This window comes from Nanorana parkeri, unplaced genomic scaffold (assembly GCF_000935625.1).
Source record: "Nanorana parkeri isolate BGI_ZX_2015 unplaced genomic scaffold, ASM93562v1 scaffold778, whole genome shotgun sequence".
In the NCBI taxonomy this organism is placed as follows: domain Eukaryota; kingdom Metazoa; phylum Chordata; class Amphibia; order Anura; family Dicroglossidae; genus Nanorana; species Nanorana parkeri.
In genome coordinates this window covers 410,436-424,834 of record NW_017307046.1, presented here as the reverse complement: position 1 = coordinate 424,834, position 14,399 = coordinate 410,436, and the positions used below count along the sequence as shown (strand labels likewise).

The 14,399-nt window shown below is 44.1% G+C and overlaps 1 protein-coding gene across 1 annotated transcript in view; it reads left to right on the top strand.

Moving 5' to 3' along the window:
- Positions 1–10,747: 10,747 nt before the first annotated feature.
- NCS1 (neuronal calcium sensor 1) overlaps positions 10,748–14,399 on the top strand; it is a 97,798-nt gene continuing 94,146 nt past the window's right edge. The window contains exon 1 of the mRNA XM_018564748.1: positions 10,748–11,243. Within this exon, the coding sequence (XP_018420250.1) occupies positions 11,180–11,243 (64 nt within the window). The 5' untranslated portion in view covers positions 10,748–11,179. The remainder of the gene's footprint in view (positions 11,244–14,399) is intronic.

Here is a 14,399-nt window from a genome sequence, read left to right as displayed (position 1 = left end):
GTACAGTACATGGATGACTGCTGGTTACTGTGCTCTCCCTTATGATCTTATACTGGACAGGAAGTTTAGGGAAGCTGTGCTGACAGAGTTGGAGCTGTTTGAAAATATGATGACTAAGTATATGGGCAAAAATTCAAAGAAATACTTCTGCTGAACAATTCAATTATAATTTATATTATATATATAGATCTCTCTCTCTCCCTCTCTCTCTCTCTGTATATATATATATATATATACACTTGAACACATCCAACATGTAGCTCTCTCAGAAGGCTGTCTGAGTCCCAGGCCAGAGCAAAACCAGGTCTCAGCCTTCCCCTTTTATCTCACCTGGACAAGCATTCATCAAGCAATCAACTATCCAGGTGAGACCCAAAGCCCGAGCTGGACTATCCGGACCCAAAGTCAAAGCGAAACCCTGGTCAGGGTTCCGCTATTCATGCACATAGGATAGAAAGCGAGGGGAAACATACCACCCCTCAATGATGTCCCCTCTCCTTATGTCACATATCCCCCCCCTCTGCTCAAGCCACTGTGGTTGAGCAACTGTCATGGAGAGGCAATGGACCCATGAGAGGGCATCCGCATTGGTCTGAAGCTTCCCCGCTCTGTGCTCCACTGTAAACTTAAAAGCCTGTAAAGCCAAGAACCACCTCATAACCCGGCTGTTCCTTTCTTTACTTTCGCACATCCATTTCAGAGGGCTATTATATATACTAATTTATATTTGTTTGATCTGGAGTCATTATTGAAAAAAGTATGAGTTTAAAATCACGTTAATGCTTCAGAAAACAGCACTCCTATTATAGCATCAGTTCCATTTTGTGCAGCTTTGTACTGTGGGCCCAAGCCGACTCCAAGAGGTTGTGTCCATGGTGGCCCGGGCTTACAGGAAGAGGGCCAGTAGCATAGGAGGATGCAGACCACAGCGCTGGAATGTAGAGAGTGTTAGTGTTGCTTTATTACGGAACAAGGAAGAAGAATGGGGGAAAAACACCTTGGGCTTTAAAGAATGTTACACCTGTCATGAGAGAGAAACGTTGCCTGGCAGTGCCTGGTTTTCCAAGACAGTGACCTGAAGCAAGCATGCTACAAATAAAAGTAGGAGAAAAGTTTGCTTATTTAGTGCAGAATTAGATACTGACATAAGGGTAGCCAGAGGAATGCTTTAGATATACAAGTTGTGCTACTAGCTACATTTTAATATCAGGGTGATGGTGGGTGAACCTTCAGTGCATCTCTGACAGTTTCCTGTGACGATGTTCCTACAAAAACAACTTTCGGAATAAGAAAAAGTTGTTTCACACTGCATGATAAATCAGGTCACACCATTGGGGACACGGACGCAGCCAATAGCCTGGCTGTCCAGGAACAGAACCATTTGTTTTCAAGGATAAATTCTGTGGACTCGATTGTTTTCTGAAAATTAGGTACAGTTGGCGGCCATGCAGTGACAATTCTCCTGAGAGTCGTCAATGGTTTTAGGATGACACAAAGACATTTATGAATCTTGAAAGCCCTTGGGCGTACTAATGAGTTCAAATCTAATTCCATTAAAGTCTCTGGGATGTGCGAGCAAGCGGGAGAGTTATCATTAATGGAAGTGGCTAGTGACTCACACAGATAACACACTGCAAGGATGATAGGCCATCATTACAGACCTCTGTTTTCCCTGAAAGGACCCAATTACTTCTTCTACTTATGATTCATTCCTTAGTTGCAGGCCCTGTTTTGTGGTTCAGCCACAGAGCCATGAAGCTCAGCCTGTGCTAGGTTAGAGGTGACCTGTAGCCAAGCCTGTAAAGTTTTAGATGGATAGAAAGATAGATTCTGAATAGATAGATTCCGAGTAGATAGATACATAGATTCTGGATAGATAGATAGATTCTGGATAGATAGATTCTGGATAGATAGATAGATAGATAGATAGATAGATAGATAGATGTTATCATTAATGGAAGTGGCTAGTGACTCACACAGATAACACACTGCAAGGATGATAGGCCATCATTACAGACCTCTGTTTTCCCTGAAAGGACCCAATTACTTCTTCTACTTATGATTCATTCCTTAGTTGCAGGCCCTGTTTTGTGGTTCAGCCACAGAGCCATGAAGCTCAGCCTGTGCTAGGTTAGAGGTGACCTGTAGCCAAGCCTGTAAAGTTTTAGATGGATAGAAAGATAGATTCTGAATAGATAGATTCCGAGTAGATAGATACATAGATTCTGGATAGATAGATAGATTCTGGATAGATAGATTCTGGATAGAGAGATAGATAGATAGATAGATAGATAGATAGATAGATAGATTCTGAATAGATAGATTCTGAATAGATAGATAGATAGATTCTGAATAGATAGATTCTGAATAGATAGATAGATTCTGAATAGATAGATAGATAGATAGATAGATAGATAGATAGATAGATAGATAGATTCTGAATAGATAGATAGATAGATTCTGAATAGATAGATCGATTCTGGATAGATAGATAGATAGATAGATAGATAGATAGATTCTGGATAGATAGATATATTCTGAATAGATAGATAGATAGATTCTGGATAGATAGATAGATATATTCTGAATAGATAGATAGATAGATTCTGGATAGATAGATAGATAGATTCTGAATAGATAGATAGATAGATTCTGAATAGATAGATCGATTCTGGATAGATAGATAGATAGATAGATAGATAGATAGATTATGGATAGATAGATATATTCTGAATAGATAGATAGATAGATTCTGGATAGATAGATAGATAGATTCTGAATAGATAGATAGATAGATTCTGAATAGATAGATAGATAGATTCTGAATAGATAGATAGATAAATTCTGAATAGATAGATAGATCGATTCTGAATAGATAGATCGATTCTGGATAGATAGATTCTGAATAAATAGATAGATAGATAGATATATTCTGGATAGATAGATAGATAGATAGATAGATAGATTCTGAATCGATAGATTCTCAATAGATAGATTCTCAATAGATAGATAGATAAATAGATGGATAGATTCTCAATAGATAGATTCTCAATAGATAGATAGATAAATAGATAGATAGATAAATAGATAGATAGATTATCAATAGATAGATTCTCAATAGATAGATAAATAATAATTATTATTATTTTACAGGATTTATATAGCGCCAACAATTTGCTCAGCGCTTTACAAAATAGTGGAGACAGTACAGTTACAATACAATTTACAGTACAATACAGTTTCAGAACAATAGGGTTGGGAGGGCCTTGCTCGTGAGAGCTTACAATCTAGTAGGAGGGGCAAGTGATACAAAAGGTAATAATTGTTTGGATTGAGTTATTGGAGGAAGTAAAAGCCAGCTATGTTGAGATGAGGTAGGCTTCCCTATAGAGATGGGTTTTTAAGGGTCGCCTAAAGGTGGGCAGCGAAGGAGATAGGCGGACAGATTGCGGTAAGGAGTTCCAGAGGATGGGGGACACTCTGGAGAAGTCCCGGAGGCAAGCATGGGAGGAGGTCATGAGAGAGCTAGAGAGCAGGAGGTAGATAGATAGATAAATAGATAGATTCTCAATAGATAGATAGATTCTCAATAGATAGATTCACAATAGATAGGATAGATAGATAGATAAATAGATTCGCAATAGATAGATAGATAGATAGATAGGAAGATAGATAGATTCTCAATAGATAGCTAAATAGATAGATAGATAGATAGATAGATTCTAGATAGATAGATTGATCCCGAACAGATTCCGCCCCACGGACTGGTAAGTATGTGGCAGATAACCACGTTTACATGTATATTGGTCAGGGTGCCGGTCTTTAGAATCATTCTCTTAAACCGCACGTATGTCTTACAATGGAACATAGCTATCCTCTAATATCAGAAAATCAGCAGCAACATGTTGTTATTTCCAGAGAAAAGTCCTCAAAAAGTCCCCATGGAAACGGCATGCACAGTCATAATTATATAAATTATATAGCAGCAAGCATATCATTTAAAGCAGGCAACCTTTTGCCCATATCAGGTTGTGAAAAGTACTGTCGGACTGCAAGCCATTTATAAGCGGATGAATAATCTATAGGGGAGGGCAGCCGAACCGCACACGGAGAAGAAAAACAGCATCCTAGTGTTAAAAGAAAATATCTTCCATGTGCCGGGATAAGATGCTTCTAGAATAGGTGGTTTGGCCATACTGCCAGTCTAAAGAGCGCAGTAACCTGTAACAACCAATCTGACGTTAGGATACTGGAGTCCGCACGGTTAGCTTGTATATTCTCCTTTGGATTCCCCAACAACAATGTAGCACAAGGCCCAGCCTGACTCAATACAAATTGGATAGAAAAATTGAGCCCTTAGTTGCTGTTCACGCTTTGCCGTTGCGTAAACGCCATGCGCATTGCCACTTGTTCACACAACGTGTTAGAAACATGCGACACGCTTGCACCCCAAATTAGGCCAGTAGAATGCCTGTTTTTGCCCGTGTGTGGTCAAAACAACGCGGAAAGCCCACAGCTCAAAATGCTGCTGGAGCTTCTTTGCTGCATTTGTCATGCGTGTGGCAGCCCATGAATGGGCTGACATGTGGCAATGATGGCAAAAATGCACACAAACACACACGCATGTGCTACACGTTCATGGATCACAGAAATGTGTGAATGGGGCCTAAAATGAACCTTCACCCTGAAAATAGCCCCCACCTCCGTCCTTTTAGCCATTTTCCTCCCCTTTCTCCAGACCATCCCCACCAACTCTACATTTTGCGGCTCTGTCATTCCGCTTTCTCCTCCGATCAGCATGCTTCTTGTCAACTCAGGAACTGATTGGCTGCTTGCAATGCTTCTTCCTCTCACACTCCAGCCCTGCTGTACAGGGACTGCAAGAGGCTGATTCAGGTACTTACACTACTTGTATTTCAGAAATACATTCAATGTATCAATGATTACAGAGTTCTATTTATGTCTTTACTATCTGATTAGAGGTCAGCTTTATCATTGTTGTAACTATAATTTGTTATCTCATCTGGGAACTAAAGTAGTTTGTGGCTCGTTAAAAGTGAAAACTTTTTCATCAGTTTGTCCCTTTTATAAGGCGCTAGAATTATGATTCTGGTACAAGGCATGCTTTCAAAGGAATACAGTTGTATCTGGACTATTTTAATTGGTGTGGTGCTTTAATTACTACATCTACTGTGTTCACTGTAGAGCCAAGGATACTGTGGAGATCCTTTGTTTTGTGGAAGTTGCCTACCTGTTATCCATATCACACATATTTGACTCACTTAAAGGATAATTAAACCCTCTGGGTTTTTTGCATGTATCTACTGCATGAAAAAGCAAAAAGAAAGAAACACCAAAAACTTTAAAACTTACCTGTGTCTCTGCCACGCGCTCCTGCCCGGATCCAAAAGGATCATGGGACGGGGGCGCATGCACAGTAGAAATCTTTGGCTGGTAGAAGAGGAGAGACATAGGGTAAGTCAATGCAGGCAGCCCGGCACCGTGCACCTGCACAGACACAAAAGACACAGCAGTCAGCGCTGGATCAGAGACCGTCACCAGCACTGGAGGGACTCCTGAAAACTACTGGAAAGAAAAAGATGATCGGATCAAGCGGTTTTATCATTGAAGGTAAGTCCCTACACCAGCGTGGGAGGGGTGGGGTGGTGGAATTAGACTTAAATGTCACTTTAACAACTGTTGGATGAGAATCACCAGAAACAAATATTTATTTCATATGATTTACCATTATCAGCACTCTCTAGCCAAATTCTATAGTGCTCAGAGAGGCAGGCTCAACACAATAATACATCATAAACATATACAAAGAAGACCATGTCACTGCCTTATAAATTGTCTCCGGTGAAACTATTGCAAAATATACTCAGGAGGTGCCGACATTCCTTGTAGAATGTGCCGTCACCACAGGTAACACCAAATCTATAGCCCTATAAGCTGCTTGAATAGTCTTGACTATCCAGAAGCGATGGAACGAAAAGAAGCTTCCTTCCCTCTGCCCCATGAGAAGTCGGAATTCGGAAGTTGTTTGAATGTAGGCCTATAGGGTTTCTCCCACATCCGGCGGATGTGTCAGTTACATCCCCACATCCTTGACCATGGGTAGGGCCAGCTCTTGGTTTAAATGAAACTCACTGTATAAAAATGCAATATAGGTACTAGGACAACCCTGTTGGGGAAAAAACTGAGACTGAGACGAGAGAAGAGGCCTATGTCCAGGCCAAGCGGCAGGAGCTCCAGGACATTCTGGACTAATGCCCAAAACTAAACAACGTTGTTAGGACAGAGCTTCCTAGCACTGATCAATGTCTTGATGACTGAGTAAAACATCCAGCTTCTATTAGTATCTCCCTATCAATACCCAGCCCGTTAATCATACACATGCTGGGCATGGATGGCATGAACAGTTCTGTTTGAAGAGATCTGGACATTGAGGTATCTGCGCTGGGTGCTGTGGACTGAGGTGTGAACAGAAGTGACAACCAAGTCCTCCTTGGCCAAAATGGAATCACTGCTACTATCAAAAACTTTTCCTGGCACCCCCTGGAAGGAAACTTCATGATCATTGGCCACGGAGGGAAGGTGTGAGCTGTTATGAACCTCCATTGCACTGTGAATGCATTGCTTCCAGTTGCCTGGCTGCAAACGCACCTCCTGGATTAGAACTAAGCTAACCGGTCCACCTCTGGTCTGAACCAAATATGGACTCTCTACTGAAAGACATCTGGATGTAAAGACTACTCGTCGATTGCTCTATTGCTGGCCTGGAGAGGAGATCTGCTTGAACATTTTGATTCCCTGGGATGTTCACCGCTGTTATGTTCTGCAGCAGCCCCTGTGCCCATACCATTTACTATTCCACTTCTCCCTTGCTTCATTATATAGTTTGCCGCCATCCTGTTGTCTAACTTGATTTGGACTGACTGGCAAATAAGAAGGTGTTTAAATGCCTTCAGGGTGCAGAATGCCATCCTCAGTTCTAGTACATTGGCAAAAACATTCTTTACCACAGACACCAGTATCCATGACGGGGAAACCTTGCGCAGAAGGCCCCTGCGACTCGCTCTCAGGCCTATCAGAAAAAAACAAACGTTGCGATGCTCCTGTTAGGCCGGAGGAAACACAAATAACTGAGGCATGCTTATGCTAACCACTTTGTATTGGTGTGGATGATGTGTTTCCTGTTTTAGGTGGGAGGAGACTATCTCTCGAATGCTGTCTTGGAAGATGACTTCGGAAAAAAATATTCTTTACCACAGACACCAGTATCCATGACTTGTCTTGACCGGATTTCCAGCTTGTTCCAGTGGCATCTGCCATAATTATGGTCCATGAGGTGGGGAGTACAGAGTGACAATGAAAAAGAAGTCTTTGCGTGTCCACTACCAGAGGCATTGCTGCATGTTCCAGGTGATCTGAATTCTCCAGCACAAATCTGCACATACAGCAGTTACATGCGGCTAGGGACAGATGTCCAACCCCAGACGCAACCTGACCATACCCAGTTCATCTGTCCCTAGCCTCAGGTAACCATTGGATGTGGGAATACATGTGAACATTGGCAGACAGCTGCGGCTCCAGTCAGCCTGTCATTTGCTTTCTGCTGCTGTCTGGAATCACCTGTCATTCCAGCCACAACCCAACTCCAACCAAAATGTTTTATTTCATTTAACATAGGTCAGAGCCTTATCAGGTTGTTTTTGTCGTCTTTGTCCCCATTAGAGAGAGTTCCCCTCACTTCCTGTCAGGACAGGAAGTGAGGGGAAATCTTTCCAACAGGGACCCAGGCAAAACTAAAAACACATTTCCAGTAGAATGGAGGTGGGTTAGAACTAGGGTTGCCACCTTTTCTTCAAGCGAAACACAAACACGTTAGCGACGCGCGGACATTTTTTGGGGAGATTAAGTCACGGCTTAGTCATATGTAAATAGCACCACCCATTCATATGTAAATATCACAGTTGGGACTATTTTCAGTGGGGACCAGTAGCCCCTATCTTCATTTTGGTTGCCCCTGTCTGCCTGAAATCTTGTGTCCGGGTTTCTGCTGCCATGAAATGAGGACACAGCATTCAAACCCCGGACTGTCTGGGTGAATCCTGGACAGGTGGCAACCCTAGTTAGAACCTCTGTTTTTCTTGCTCTTTGTGTCTTTGCCCCATTCACACTTCAACATCAGTGTTTTCAGGAGATTTTGAAGTATGGTTTTGCATGCTTTTTTGTGCGTCTATCAGGCGTGAGCATTTTTGTTTTAGCCAATGGAAACCTAGTGACTAGGAGGAGGAGACAATTGATGCGAATTACCATTGAAGTCTATGAGAGGACAAAAACGTGATTCTGCTTGAAAAAAGCTCAGGTACCCTTTCAGACGACACGATGCTCAGGGGTGAACAAGCACCATTGAAAATAATGGGATTCTTCATGTTGAATGTTGTGTCGTAATGGGAGCTTCCTGTCCTAGTGATAACCGCACCCATTACTTGTGTACTAGCATCACAAGGGCAGGAAGTGAGAAACATTTACCCAATGGGGTCACCAACAGAAAGAAATACCTGAGAGCAATTGTAAGGCCCCGTTCACACTCGTGTTTGGGGGTAGTGTTCTAAATTGCTCTGTGAGACTCATTCAAACAGAACCTGCAGCCATTCATATGTAACTGGATGTGCTGCGATTGCCTGCAGATGATCACCCCTGGGTGCAAGCAGTTTGCATGTCCGCTTACATGTGAATGGCTGCGTGCACTGTCAGCTGTCATTGCTTTGTATGGCGCTTTCACATGAGTCTCATGGTGGGCATAAGGGTCACCATTAGTGATGTGAGGGGGGCTTAGTGTAAACCCAGTTCACGGACGTTCGCCCAATTCCACACAAACTGAGACACACACCCCCCTTTCCCAGCCCAATCAGTTGTGGCCATGGCATTCCTCACAAACTGCATGCAGCTACATGTCACAGAGTGCTGGGGAATGTCCCTTCCAAAACTGATTTTGCACTAAGCCCCCACACATCACTAGTCATCATACACTTTACAACCTGACCCAGAACTATGGGGACCCAGGGCTGGTCCCTAAGGTATTCGCCACCCAAAGCTATGTACTGTCCTTCCAGGGGAGGGGGGTGCTGGCAGGGAATGGTCACTGGTTTAGGGGTGGGGGGTGCATAGGTGCACAGTTAAAAAAATAAGGGGAAGAAGTGGGGCTTTTTAGGTCCTTAGTGACAAAGACCAAAAATTACCACATGATAAAATAAGAGTATTTTATTATACAAAGACATAATTGATACGTGCACATTACAAAACAGAAAAACAGATAGATCTCCAAATAACCATTCCTGAGTTATAATGTGAGGCTAGATGGCCATGACAAACATAATTGATATAACATGTACTCGTCTACAAATGCCTCTTCTTACAGCAGGAATGGTGATTAACTCTCAACGCGTTTTGCACTCCAAGCGCTTCCTCAGGAGATAGAGATCGCTCCCAGAGAGTAATCTGTGCGTGCCTGGCCAGACCAAGAGAGCAAGGGCCCAAGCAAGCCCAAGGACAGAGAGGACCTCCCAATACATGGTTGGGAGAGGGTGATAAGCAGACAATCGTCAAAAGCTGAAGGTTATCAAAAGAGACCCCAAACCTGGGGAGCCACAAAGAGCACAGTCCGCAATCACCTCCGAGGCGCCAGTGTCCACAAGGTTGCAGCTCGACGGCTGCTTCCTTGTGGACACTGACGGCTCGGAGGTGATTGCGGACTGTGCTCTTGCTTGGGCCCTTGCTCTGCTGCTCTGGCCGGGCGAGCACGGATTACTCTCTGGGAGCGATCTCCTCTATCTCCTAAGGAAGCACTTGGAGCGTGAAACGCGTTGAGAGAGAATCACCATTCCTGCTGTAAGAAGAGGCATCTGTAGACGAGTACATGTTATATCAATTATGTTTGTCATGGCCATCTAGCCTCACATTATAACCCTGGAATGGTTATTTGGAGATCAATCTTTTTTTCTTTTTCTGTTTTGTAATGTGCACGTATCAATTATGTTTTAAAACATCTTTTAACCTTTGTATAATAAAATACTCTTGTTTTATCACGTGGTAATTTTTGGTCTTTGTCACTTAGGACCTAAAAAGCCCCACTTCTTCCCCTTATTTTTTGACTTGATACATTAGGGGTGTGGTACCTTTTTCAGAACCTGGTCACTTATTTGACCTAATCGGTGCACAGTTGTTGTGTTGATTTGTTTTTTGGGGAAAGGGGGGGGGGGGTGCCGGAACGGATCAGTGGCTCTGTCTTACGTCCTGCCCAGCTCACTGATGTCACTGGTTGCCAGGAGCTTGGGGGGACACAAGCCAGAGCGCCCCCAGTCAGCTCCTGGCAATTGGTGACTTCAGTGAGCTGGCCAGGAAGCCGCACAGAGTGTCATAGGTTGCTAAAAGCTCTTAGCTACCTGGGACGCTGTGACCGCCCCCCTGCCTCATTATATGTGAGGACCTAATCAATCTGCACCCAATCAGGCAGACCTCAATACATAGTTGTTGGGAAGATCAAAAGCATATTGTAGAATCAAATTGTAACCTATGTGGTGATCTTAAAGCAGATTGCAACATGTGTGGTGATCTGTACTCTTCTGCACTCCTTCCATAACTAGCAATAAAAAAATGTGTGTTCTCAGGAGCTGACCATATCCTGGCACTGGCAGCCCCATCGTGCTGAGGTTAATGGAATGGCAGAGAGTGGACATGAAAGAAAAGGCATTGTGAGTGGGGAGAGGAGCCAGGAATAGAGAGGCGTTATCTGCAGAGCAGGATGGAGGGGGAGACACAACACAGCAGACACACACACACTGCTGCAGCCAGTGAATGGCAGAGGAGGGACGGAGCATGTGTGACAGTGTCATGTAACCAGGGGCAACCACACAAGCACACAGCTCCCGGGGAGGCAGCCAGTGGGCAGGCACACATTCCCAACCTGAGATCTGCCATCAGACAGCCAGCTGCCCGTCTCCTTCCCGCTGCCTCCATTGTCAGCCTGAAATCCGAGCCGGAACCCAAAGGAGCCACAAAGGAGAGCAGGCAGCACACAGACCGCTCCTGGGGCTGATCCTCAGGCTTCCCGGGGACATCGAGGAGGAAGTGCTGGCTGCCATTCATGAATTAATCATCACAACTCAGCATGGGCAAATCCAACAGCAAGCTGAAGCCGGAGGTGGTGGAGGAGCTGACCAGGAAGACTTATTGTGAGTACCATGTGGGGGGCTGTGAGAGAAGGATTGGGGGGTGCACAGAGAAGATCTGATCACGGTGGAGGGCAAGGGAGGGTCTGTATTGGCTGACAGAGCTTCTAGGCGGTCTGGTAGCCATGGGCCACCGACCTGGGTGTGTGCAGAGGAGTGACTACAGCACGCTGACAGGTAACATTGTATCATGCACATGGAAGGCGATTCGGGGCTGATACATTGTAACCAAGTGCTGGGAAGGTGGCAACATGTGGCTGTTGTGGGACTACAAGTCTCAGTGTGCTCTGCTGGGTGAACGCTTTCTTGGGCTTCAAGGATCACTGGGAAGCCTGATCCTTTCCTATGATGGGGGATCTCTCTGTCAGTTTGTCATTGCTCTAGTTACCCTCCTTCAAAAGATGCACTTCACGGCATGCTGACCAAGTAAAAGGTTGGCTGGATATATTTTGGGGACCCCAAAAATGGTTGCAGTGTTCTGCTGGACTCACAAGCTCTACAGGTGGGAAATGGGAGATGGTTTTTCACCCATGAAACTGAATTATATTCTCTGGAAATGACATTTGGGATATATCAGATTTGTTGTGACCCTGAGTATATATGTATGTGTTTTGTGGGACCCCAGACGTCTGTATAACATTCACATGGATGTGTAATAGACCTAGAATGCGTGCTGTATACACAGTGTCCTGCAATATCAGTCTAAGCAAGAACAGGAACAGTTCCTGAAACTGATTGATTTCAGGGACATAATCTGTAAGCCTAGATCATAACATTAACCTCTAAATGTACCGTAATCACTGCAATGTCCCCCCACACTAAACTCTAAATGTAACCTCTGAATGTAACCCCTATACCTATCCCTTCCGCAAACCTCTAAATGTACCCCCCCATACCTAACCCTACCTCTGAACGTAACCCCCTATACCTAACCCTACCTCTAACCTCTGAACGTAACCCCCTATACCTATCCCTTCAGCTAACCTCTGAACGTAACCCCCTATACCTAACCCTACCTCTGAATGTAACCCCCTATACCTATCCCTTCAGCTAACCTCTGAACGTAACCCCCTATACCTATCCCTTCCGCTAACCTCTGAACGTAACCCCCTATACCTATCCCTTCCGCTAACCTCTGAACGTAACCCCCTATACCTAACCCTGCCGCTAACCTGTGTACACAGCCCCTATATCTAACCCTGCCGCTAACCTCTGACCGTAACCCCTATACCTAACCCTACTACTAACCTGTGAGTACAGCCCCTATACCTATACCGCTCACAATAAGGCGGCATTGTTTTTGCACGTTTGTAAGCGGGAGTTCAGCTTGCGATTGTTTGCACGTTTGGCACATTTTTCTGCATGACTGGCACCTCAAGAAACATTGCGGTCAATGGACGAATGTACGTACACACGAGCATAAATGTGCAACATACTTCTGCTGCGCGTTTTCTGGCGTATCCATTGAAGTCTTTGGGTGAAAAATTAGCATGAAACTGCCAAAAAAAGCTCAGGTACTTTTTTCTGCGTTCTGCATTTTGCTGCTCATGTGTAAACGGGGGCCACTGAAAATCGTGGGATTTCTTGTGTCGGACGTTTAAAAGCTGCTTAAAAATATCTAGGTGTAAACCGGGCTTAACCCTGCCTCTAATCTCTGTATGTAACCCCTATACCTAACCCCGCCACTAATCTCTGTATGTAACCCCTATACCTAACCCCGCCACTAATCTCTATATGTGACCCCTATACCTAACCCCGCCACTAATCTCTATATGTGACCCCTATACCTAACCCCGCCACTAATCTCTATATGTGACCCCTATACCTAACCCCGCCACTAATCTCTATATGTGACCCCTATACCTAACCCCGCCACTAATCTCTATATGTGACCCCTATACCTAACCCCGCCACTAATCTCTATATGTGACCCCTATACCTAACCCCGCCACTATTCTCTATATGTGACCCCTATACCTAACCCTGCCACTAATCTCTATATGTGACCCCTATACCTAACCCTGCCACTAATCTTTATATGTGACCCCTATACCTCTCAATGTAACCCCAATACATATCTTTACTACTAACATCATCTGATTGTAACCCCTATACCTAACCCTACCACTAACCTCTGAATGTAACCCCAATACTTATCCCTACCACTAACCTCTCAATGTAACCCCGATACTTATTCCTACCACTAACCTCTCAATGTAACCCCGATACTTATCCCTACCACTAACCTCTCAATGTAACCCCAATACTTATCCCTACCACTAACCTCTCAATGTAACCCTTATACTTATCCCTATCACTAACCTCTCAATGTAACCCCTATACCTAACCCTGCCACTAACCTCTCAATGTAACCCCATTACTTATCTTTACCACTATGATTGTAACCCCTATACTTAACCCTACCACTAGCCTCAACATAACCCCTATACTTATCCCTGCCACTAACCTCTCAATGTAACCCCTATACCTAACCCTACCACTAGCCTCTCAATATAACCCCTATACCTAACCCTGCCGCTAACTCATGAAAATAACCTTGTTAGCTAACACCTACCACTGACCTCTGAATGTAACCCCAATACTTAACCATACTACTGGCTGAGAACTCTTACACCTAGTGTTTAAACCTATCCCCTACTACTAATGCTTACTACAAAACCTTGGAACATAACCACATGCACGCTGACCATACCCTCTGCAGTAGTCTATAAGCTCTATAACGAACATCGAGCCTCCACAGACCCCAACACTAAACATACCATGCTGGGGTGTTTGTTCAGGTTTTCACTTGGTTCTCTGAAGATAAATGCAGGACCAGACATTCAGTGATTATAAATCTCATTGGTAAATGATCCTGAAGAATGGCTAGAGTGGTATTTACATTTGACTTGCCTATTATCATCATGGTGATAAATAGATGGCAAGCTTCTTGGCCATAGATCACCCTCTAAGCATGTGTTGTGTTCCAGAACTATATTTGCAGGGTATATGTTAGGTCTGTGTGTACCGATGGTGTGTAGTCTGTGCGATGCACTGCTGCAGTTTTTACCGGCGATCTTTTGAAGCTGTTGCATTGTGTGCTGTGTATACGGTGCCACAGACATAAGAAGATAATTGTCCCTTATAGAGCAGATGGCT